The following is a 10,739-nucleotide window of genomic DNA, read 5'->3' on the forward strand; positions in this document are numbered from 1 at the left end:
GTGCTCTCACAACAGAGTCTCCAGAAGTCTTCAATAACATCAGAAAAAGTCGCTAGATTTGTCGCTAGTCGCTTTTTTGAAAAAGAGTCGCTAGAGGGGTCTGAAAAGTCGCTAAATATAGCGACAAAGTCGCTAAGTTGGCAACACTGGGCTAATGGCTAACATGCTAACTATTATTTCTATGTCACCAGTGACTTGAAACAAATTTAGGACGATAGGAGACGGGTTGAAATAAACCGAAATTTCCCTTTAACTACTACTACTACTACTGCTGTTATTATTAGTCATACTTCTACCATTATTATACACATATGATTATTACTGTCACATACATATACTATCTTACTATATAATGAAGAAAACTCTGTCTGTGGGCGTGTGTGTGTGTGTCTGTCTGTGTGTCTGTTCCATGTTTTTCTCCTCACTGACTTGGTCAATCCATGTGAAATTTGGCACAGTGGTAGAAGTTAATGGGAGGATGCGAATGAAGCAGTATTACATAAATTGGCCAAAGGGGGGCGCTATAGCAACCGATTGAAATTCCAAACTTTGAATGGGCATATCTCATGCCCCGTATGTCAGTGAGACATGAAACTTTGCACAGAGATGCCTCTCTTCGTGACGAACAAATTTGCCTCAGGAACCCATAACTTCCGGTGATATAGATTTTCCGCCATTTTGAATTTTTTTTAAAAACATTTAAAATCTATGTCTTCCTACGAAGTTTGACCAATCTGTATGAAACTCGGTGAACATAATCTAGGGACCAATATCTAAAGTTCCCTCTTGGCAAAAGTTGGAAAACTTACTAAAACTGAGCTTCTATAAGGCAATGAATATTGCAGAGGGCATGGCTCAATACATACAGGTGTATAACATCTCAAGGGTTTCACCGATCACCACGCAACTTTGTAAGCATATGACCACACATAATCTGAGGGGACCCCTCCATTATTTACCCGATCAAACAAAATGGGGGCGCTGGAGAGCTAATTTCTTATCTAGGCCTAACCGGCATATCTATTTTTACTAAACTTGGTAGATATGTAGAACAGGACGCCTCAAGGTGACTGGAGAAATTTAACTCTAATTGGCAACTGGGTGGCGCTATAACAGCAGAAAAATGCTTAAAAATGGCTAAAATGCGTCAGATCGCTGTGGCTCCCCCTGTGGCCGAATGTTTGTTTGTTTTTTTCTAATTTTTGGTATGACTAAGTCATGGTATGGTATGCTGTACATAATCATGGAAACTGTCAGTATGTCATTCTGTCAGTCAGTCATTCTGTCTGTCCCACGTTTTTCAAAAACTCTGTCTGAATACATGGCTCTTCTTAATGGGTTCAGTTGACTATTTAATCTGCAATTTCCTATGACCTGTATCCCAAACACACACCATGTGAAACTCTACGTGGGCAACTGTGCACTCAATGGGTATGGATGGACTAGTTATTAGCAGAGTTGCGTATAACGCGTTACAAAGTAACGTGTTAGAGTACTTTGATTACTTTATGCAGTAACGAGTAACCTAACGTGTTAGTTTGCTGTTTGAGTAATCATATACTTAAGTACATTTTCAAACAAGACATCAGTTACTTACGTTACTTTTAGAACGCTGGTCCTTCAGCTCCAAAACAGCAATGGCTGTCGTTTGGTTCTAATAACGGAGATAACGTTAAACCTATCAGTCCAAAAGAAGCCACGGAGCTTGTGGCTCGCTACGTGGTCGTACGGTGGAGTCTAAATAGGTCGAGTAGGACTCGCTGACAGACATATTTCAGACTCAGGACTTGCATTATACCTGGTACACGCTTCACGCTGGTACTCACCAATTATCCCCGGTCGTCTTTCACGGCGTGTGTGATGTCATCGGGTTATTCTTGTCCTATTTTTATTACTTTCACTATTATTTGAGTCACTGTGTCTGTTCATGTGCCAGCCGACATGTTGTTGTANGTACTTTTAAAGTAATTGAGTTACTTTACTCAGGGAGTAACGCAGTAAAGTAACTGGTTACTTTTTTAAAAAGTAACGCAGTAACGTACTTTGATTACTTTTAAAGTAATCCTTACCCAACACTGGTTATTAGTAGTATTATTATTATTATTATTATTATTAAAAAAATATGTTTTTCAGAACATTTTTAACAAATTATGCTTTTAAAAATGATGAGAGCAAATCAACCATTTCAATAAGTAGCAGGGACATGTCCCCAGCATCACCAGTGTAAATTAGCTACATGCGTGAGCACATTGGAAAATTAGATCTTTTTTCTTTTGATGCAAGTATATTCTGCTGCTGATGCAATTACATTACATTGGGCTGACATTGGGCTAGAGGCAGGGTACACCCTGCACAGGTCGCCAGACTATCGCAGGGCTGACACATAGAGACAGCCAACCTAAACTGTAAACTCCACTACACAAATGCCCCAGGTTGTCAAAATGACATAAAAAACTTTATGTTCACTTGACAAAAAATTCATCCCTTCTGAGCTTGACATAATTTTTTATGTTAGTTTTAAGTTAATATTACTAAAATGTATAAAGTCGATTTTGCCTAATTATTTTCAGGCCAATAAACAACACTATCTTTGAGCACTTGCGCTTGCCTTAGAAGGGGTAAAGCTGCTATTTTTAAATCTCCCATGGAGAGAAACTCTCATTGCAGCCTGTGTTATTTTGCTCTGAAAATGTTTGTGTGTCTGTGGACGATAAATGAGGTGCAAACTTCCATCTGAGTCACTGGTAATGAGGAAATACAGTGAGTGCTGGATGGAGCAGTGAGTGACAATAACCCTGTCCACATTTAAGGATACTGTTTGCGTGGACACACTTGGGTCTAGGTGCCATGTCTAAAGGGTTACTTTTGGTTCCAAAGATATCATTCCAAAAGTGTTTGATGGAAACGGGGCTTTATACTTGCACTTGGCAAATCTAAGCTGGTGATAATACATTTATATATTTCAATTAAATTGAAAAAAATGTTGTAGTACATACTCAGTGTATTAATGTTCACATGACATGGAATTAAATGCTCAAACAACAAAAGTTATGTTAAACTGACATAAAATTCCTGTCAGACAAGGGTCATGTGATACATGTATTTTGTGTCTGGTGAACTCAAAACTTTTATGTTACTGTAAATTAAGTTGATGGGTTTACAGTGTAGCTACTTCGTAATTATAAAATCACAAGGAAGTAAGAAAGCCAATTTGCTGAGCATCTGTTTAAACAACACTGATATTTGTGTCCCTTTATTGGTCATGAGCAGAGTTGGGTATAACACGTTTTAACACGTTTTACCAAAGTAACGCGTTAGAGTACTTTGATTACTTTTTGCAGTAACGAGTAACCTAACGTGTTAGTTTGCTGTTTGAGTAATCAAATACTTGAGTACATTTTCAAACAAGCCATCAGTTACTTCCGTTACTTTTAGAACGCTGGTCCTTCAGGTCCGAAACAGCAACGACTGTCTTTTGGTTCTAATAACGGAGATAACGTTAAACCTATCAGTCCAAAAGAAGCCATGAAGCTTGTGGCTAAGTTAGCTACGGGGAGAAGAAATGCTGCCATTATCTACGGTGGAGTCTAAAAAAAAAGGTGGAGGAGGACTCGCTGACAGACAGGTCAGACTCAGGACTTGCATTATGCCTGGTTCACACTACACGACTTTTCTGCCTGTTCTGAAAGTCACTATGTCACATTACACGATTGTAGAGTCATAAACTCGTGTCGTGACTTGGCCGACAGGCATGACACACTACACGATGGTACTCACCAATTATCCCCGGTCGTCTTTCACGGCGTGTGTGACGTCATCGGGTTATTCTTGTCCTATTTTTATTACTTTCACTATTATTTGAGTCACTGTGTCTGTTCATGTGTCAGCTGAACTGTTGTTGTGGTTATCTAAAAGCATCAGCAGATGGCAGGAGCTACATTTGAAGAACCGTATGCAAACATTCAAGCTACTGTATCCTCCACAACCAAGATCCTACAAATGTTTCACAATAAAAGCCTATTTAGAAAATGGAGGGATTCTCTCAGCTGAGGTTATAAGGGGCTTTTAATTTGAAAGAAATTCAGGAAGTGTTGACTTTGAAATGGTGGCGCGATATGTTAACTTTATAAAGACAACGGGAGCAGATAAAAAGTAAATACATAAAAACACAGAGGGATTAATAAATAACAGACCGTCTATAATGTAGTCTATTTCAAATGAAGCTGCTAGCCTCTGCAGTTGTGGTGAGTAAAAGCCCCGCCGCTATTTGTTAATGTTATTACTTTATGTCCGACCATGAGGATGTAACATTGTTTGCTAGCTTGATGCTAATGACAGTACTCATTGGGTTGACAAAGTGCCTCTGCTGTTTCACACTATCATTTTCCCCTTTTACTCTGTGTGGTAACATCCCTAGAGGAAATATTAAAAAGGCTGGGGTGTTGTTGTCATACAGTTGTCTACGGCAGCAGATTGCACTGTGTTTCCACTGGTCAAAGTGACGGCTGTGATGGGAGAATTGGATCTCAGTGAAGGGCAAGTGGTCCATAACTTTAATTTTGGAGACAAAAAAATGTAGGCTAAGTGCCCTGTGGTCCATTGCCCAATAGGAAATGTAGAATACTCAAAAGTACTTTAAAAGTACTTGAGTTACTTTTCTCAGGGAGTAACGTTGGAAGTAGGCTACTTTAAAAGTACTTACTTTTTAAAAAGTAACCTTTTTTAAAAAATAAATAAATAAATAACGCAGTAAAGTACTTTTAAAGTAACCCTTACCCAACTCTGGTCATGAGCATGGCATGAGCAGCTATTGAGAAAGGAGAGCCATTCATTTTGAGATTGGAGCCAGAAACCTTCTCTTTACCAGTTCCATACTGCCACGCTTGATGGTTACATATTAATGAATGATGGGTGGAGGAGGAGATAATAGAGAGCCGCCTCATTATCACTCTCATGATGCTTCAGGGAGCGTTATGAACTAGAGGGAGAAAAGCCGTGGTGTAGCCTGTGCCTAGTGGCTGAAGCCTGCAGCAAAATATATCCCCCGTGCTGTTCCGGTCATGACAGCCAGGAAGAAACCGAGGAGTTGGAGTTTTGGGGAATACACTGATCCAGTCAGTCATGATCACAAGCAGGCCTACACATAGGCTCTCTCTGCCTGCTCGTGCTCTGGCAGAGAAGACAGACAGAAGTTTCGCCAACAAGATTTTTTTGTTGTTGTCATATGCCCAGCTACAAAGTAAACAAGTAAATATGACACAAACTGATACAGAACACGATTATTGTCGGGAAAAGTACCCCAGTCTTTGTGTGTTTAAAAGCGTATCATATTCAAATGCGTAATATGCACGGCACCTGTAGCATCACTATTCCCCTATTCCTCTTTGTGGACAGCCTGTGTGCCCTTTGGGTATCGGTTTCGTTGCCCCTTTGTCAACAACGTGTTAATTGCTCTTTAGCCTTTTAGTAGTGCAGGGCTAGAGGCGGTCTCTCTCTCTTCCTCTCCCTCTCTCTCTCTCTCAGCGCTGCCAGTTGTTGGAGGGGCGTGTTCTCCCTTCCCTGAGAAGGTTAAGTAGCTGCCTGCAGCGGAGCAAAGAGAACATTCCGCATCAGTCCTCTGACGCTGTCACCGCCTCTCTGTCTCTGACAAGCAGGAAAAACTCGGACTTTTATACCGAGGCTAAATTTAGGGGGCTGGCCGGTGCGCAGCGTCCCCATCCTGGACGCGCTTCCTTCCCCCAGCGTCGCACTGGTCTGATTTGTGCTGCGAACAATACTTATAAGTAAAGCTTCTCCTTCAACGCGTACAGCTACACATGAGTGAAGAGCAACAACTCACCGGACCACAGAAGAAGCAACGCGCTCCGTAGTTTTTTTCTGGAGACTCGGTGTACTCCCTTTAAAACGGAGAACGTTTGTTTTCTTAATATTTCAGGAAGTTTTTCTGCTTTTTTGGAAATGGCCCTGAGTGGGACGATTTTACCATCAATCTCTACATTTGCCAACCAAAAGGAGAAATGTTGGGAAGATGTAAGTTACGCTGTTTATTTACTTACACTTGTTAAGAGAACAGACAGAGTGAGTGCGATGTTTTGACTTAACTTAATGCCCTTGTTTTGCTGGTGTTAGTTTGTCATATCACAACACATACACGCTGTTTGCTGGTCCTTGAAACATTTTTAAAACTTTGTAATTTTGCTAAGTCTAGGCAGTGCAAATAATGTTTTATACTATGTTTTGGTAGTCTCTCGTAGTGAGCTTTTTTAAGTTTTCGAGCTATTTTATCGAGCGGAATTGTTCCAATGACTTATCTGAAAGTGCTGTAGGGGAAAAAAATTGTTGTGAATTTTACTAATTCTGCTCTTTCATCCTCGCTCCAGAGGTGGAAGGGCGACATGACCGGCGTCGCGCTTAACATGAATAGCAGCTACCTCGGCAGAAAAGACGAAGAGGACCTCGATAAGTTCTTGGATCTTGAATTTATTCTCGCTAACACCACCGTGTCCGACAGTGCGCCAGCCGCTGGGACTGGCACAGAGTCATATCGGCTCCAGGAGTCCGGGGTGTCCTTGTATCACCCGCAGCAGCAGCACCACACCGGGATGCCCCAGCAGCCGGCCAATTATTCCTCTGTCCCGGACATGAACAGCCCTCCGCCGCCCTACAACAGCCTGATGGCGGAGCTCCTTCGCTCCGACGTGGATACCAGCTTCCTCCCCGGGAACAGCAGCATCCAGGGCAGATTCCTGATCAGCTCTGCGCCTTTCCAGACCACTCAGGATTTATTCCCCGAGCATCCGAACGTTAAAGTAGAGCCCACCTCCATGGACACGTACGGACCCGTCATGGGTCTGGTGCCTCAGAGCTGCGCCAAAGTCAAGCACGAGGGGAACGTCTCCTGCATGATGTCATACGAGCAGCAGCCGCGGCTGGCCAACTCCCCGCAGGCCGCAGTGGGCAGCATGACGCCGCCTCTCAGCCCGGACAACATGATGAGTTCCGAGTGCCACCAGCCCCAGATGTGTAATTCCACCTCTCTGACATTTCCGCAGCAGACCTTCCACCGCTGCGCGCCTGGGGGATTCCCTCACCCGCACACGGGGATGCAGCTCCCTTTCCCCGGGGCGCTCCATCACCAGTTCCCCGGTATGTTCGGGGAGGACGCAGCCATGGGCATGCAGCAGCAGCCGGCGGCCGGTCAACGGGTCCTGCTCACCCCGCCGTCCTCACCGCTGGAAATGATGGACACCAAGCCAAAGAGGGGCCGCCGGTCCTGGCCGAGGAAACGGACTGCGACACACACGTGCACTTTCACTGGCTGCGCAAAGACCTATACCAAGAGCTCCCACCTGAAGGCTCATCTCAGGACACACACAGGTAAGAGCTGCATGTTGACTGTGTTGGACGCTTCATTAATCCACCCCGTCATTACCTGGCTTAAACGTGTGACGTCACTCACGGCTTTTTTTATGTTTACAGGAGAGAAACCATACCACTGCAGCTGGGAAGGCTGCGGCTGGAAGTTCGCTCGTTCGGATGAGCTCACACGTCACTTCCGGAAGCACACCGGACACCGGCCGTTCCAGTGTCACCTCTGTGAACGGGCCTTCTCCCGGTCAGATCATCTCGCCCTGCACATGAAAAGACACATGTGAGGAAAGACCAAATGTCGCAGACACGGACTTCCATGCACCACATCAAAGAACTATAGTAATCCTATGATCCGCTGTCGGATGCTGTGGAGATATATAGACTATTAACTATACGACAGCATAAACTGCCATACAGTATGACAAGGCCACTTTGACCACACTGTAATACCTATAGGCATATTATAGGATTATTACTGTGTTTTTTCCAGGGGGCAAGAGGAGCATCAAGATTAGATGCCCTCACATGATATTTTGTGAAAAGACTTATTTAAATGTTATTTTTGTGAGAAACAAATCACAGGACAAGGAGGACACACAGCCAGAAACAGATCAATTCTGTTCCGACCAAAACAATTTTTTACAAACTATGTAGCTGGTACTACTTTTTGTATGAAATGCCGTTAATATAGACAACAAATAAAAGAACATTCCACTCAACATGTCAGGCACATGCCACTAAAGCAACTGGAAGCAGACAATCCTTTGAAGATTATTTTGTATTTTCACCATTAGTGCCTTTTATAACACAATATTACACATCTTACGAGTGCCATATTCTCCACTGGCTAGAGGACAATCAGAGTTTTATTCTGTGGGTTATATTGTTATGGGAAATAAGCTTTAAAGACAATGTTTTGTTCTAAAACTGCCTTCCATTCTGTCCTCCCTCAAGACTTGAATAGGATGTTGTGTCTGTGAGTCTGTCTGTTGTCTTGTCTTGTAGCATTTGAAGTCCAGGTTTTTCAATAGGAGGTCTCACAGAAGTGCATGCCATCTCATCCTGTCACCTGATTGACAAAGGGCTACACAGTCTTTAGCAAAAAGACTTTTCTGTTGGTGTCTTGAAGAAATGTACTACCTTGTAAATTGTTTTTTTATATGATAATGTAAATAGTTTATTTTAATGTACATATTAAACTAAATGAACATGATTTGTGAGTCCTGAGTGTGATTGTAAAAGATTATATGAAACATGGTTTGGTGTGATGAATACACACATAGACACACAAGTTCATGCTTTAAAAGCACAGATTTGGCCTGTGACCCCCTGAAACACTGGTTCCCCACCTGGAGGTCTGGACCCCCCAAAACAAATCTGAAAAGAGAATTCACCACACAGTTCAAAAGAGGAGTCAAAATAATGTCTTTTGGTTTTTTGTCTCAAATCTCTAAATTTCCTTTCTTTTGAGAAAAAAAACTGGATAAGCAGATTTCTCTCCAGGAAATGACCTTGGTAAAAATATAAGTCACCTATAAGAGTATTTCTTTAGTAAAAGTCTTAAAGTATATTTACTGTACTGAAGTATCAAAAGTGATTTTATAATATTAAATGTAAAAGTATCAGTCTAACATATAAGTAAATGGTGTTAACAGTAATGTAATGTAACAAAGTAATAGCACTTTCTTACTCACTTTTCCTCAACTATACATTTCCTAAATTAAATGTATACCAGTGATACCCAACTTGCGGCCCATGGGCCAAATCGGGCCTGTGATAGGGTGCTGGGTGGCCCGCTGACCATTTCCTAATTCACAATAAAATTAGATTAATTCACACTGATTAATTCACACTGCTGGAGTGCATTTAAAGCATCTAAATAGAGCCTGTTTACAAAAAAAAGTGCTAGGGGAAGATCCCTCAGATTCCCAGACAGAGGTTCAGTCTAATTATTTGAATATTAATTAGGCCTATTCAAGTTTGCTATTTACTGGCCCCCGGCCTCCTGGCATTTTGCACATGTGGCCCCTGGGCAAAGCAAATTAAGTATCCCTGATGTTTACTTTTACTCCAATACATTTCCGCTAAGCATCTTAATTACTTACTGCAAAATAGGGAAGGAAGAGAGGAAGGTACCGACAGATGAATGAAGGAAATTGACAGAAGTTGTGAAGAAGACCTCGTTTTTCTTCAACAGTAATGTATGCTCAGTTTTTAAGGTAGTGTTGATGTTAAAACAAAATTAACTTCATAATCCTCAGAATTTTGACTGCTTGCTTTTTTATTACCACCATTTAGTTGTAGTTTTACTTTCAATACTTTTACATTACTTTGATACCTAACTACAGTAAACTTCAGATACTTTAAAGGGCAACTTTGGTATTTTTCAACTTGGACCCCATTTTCTCATGTTTTTGTGTCCAAGTGACTAATTGCAACGACAGTTTTTGAAACTGGTCCAGTACTGAATGAGACTGCTGCAGCTGGCAGTAGCGAAACAGGCTGCAATGTAACCACTTACGACCACAATTGAGCATCATCAATTTATGTCCACTAAATGTGTTTGTTTTTGCCACTGACAGGTTCGGTTCTATGTGTCTGACAACATAATGAAAAGAATCACGACAGAGATAGACATTTTTGTTTAAGAGTGGGGTTCTTTGTGTTTAACCAGAAACAGCATCAAAATTGCCATTGCCAAACCCACCTGACTCCATTGAAATAAACAATTTTATTATCCTAAGACACACTTCATTCAAAGTCTACAAAAACTCACCAACTCTGGTTTGGTTGAATTAAATCCTTTATTCATGTAGTTAGATGTGTGATCTGCTGGCTCTACACACGCTTTAATTACTGATTATCTAAATGGAGTCTGGTGGGTTTGGCGATAGCATTTTAGGGGCTTTTCCGGTCAAACAAAAATGATCTTACTCTTCAACACAAAGGTCTGTCTCTGTAGTGATTCTTTTCATAATGTTGTTATACACTTACAATAATAATCTGAGCCTGTCCACAGCAAAAACAAGCACTTTTAGTGGACATACATTGAGGGTGCACAAAGTGATTACATTACCTTATATTACCAGTCAGTTTCACTGCTGCCAAGTGCTGCCCTCTCACTCAATACCTGACCAGTTTCACAAACTTTCTCCAAACTGTTCCCATTAGTCACTTAGACACAAACATCTGGGAAAACAGGGTCCAGGTTGAAAAACACATCTATTGCACGTCTGTCCCTTCTAGATGAGGAATCCCTCCTCAGTTGCTCTTCCTGGGGATTCTACCATTTTTTTGTCTGTTACAGGGTTTTTTGGGGGGGACTTTGTCCTTATCCGCTGTTTGGCATGTTGGTTAGCATTGTCACC

The 10,739-nt window shown here is 41.8% G+C and overlaps 1 protein-coding gene across 1 annotated transcript; it reads left to right on the forward strand.

Annotated features, from left to right (window-relative positions):
- Window positions 1–5,592: 5,592 nt before the first annotated feature.
- On the forward strand, window positions 5,593–8,584 carry LOC126397138 (Krueppel-like factor 2). Its single transcript, XM_050055684.1, has 3 exons — window positions 5,593–6,030; window positions 6,381–7,377; window positions 7,480–8,584. Exons 1-3 carry the CDS (start codon window positions 5,959–5,961, stop codon window positions 7,653–7,655), a joined length of 1,245 nt encoding a protein of 414 aa, XP_049911641.1. The 5' UTR covers window positions 5,593–5,958; the 3' UTR covers window positions 7,656–8,584.
- The last annotated feature ends 2,155 nt before the right edge of the window (window positions 8,585–10,739 follow it).

Source organism: Epinephelus moara, chromosome 10 (genome assembly GCF_006386435.1).
Source record: "Epinephelus moara isolate mb chromosome 10, YSFRI_EMoa_1.0, whole genome shotgun sequence".
In the NCBI taxonomy this organism is placed as follows: domain Eukaryota; kingdom Metazoa; phylum Chordata; class Actinopteri; order Perciformes; family Serranidae; genus Epinephelus; species Epinephelus moara.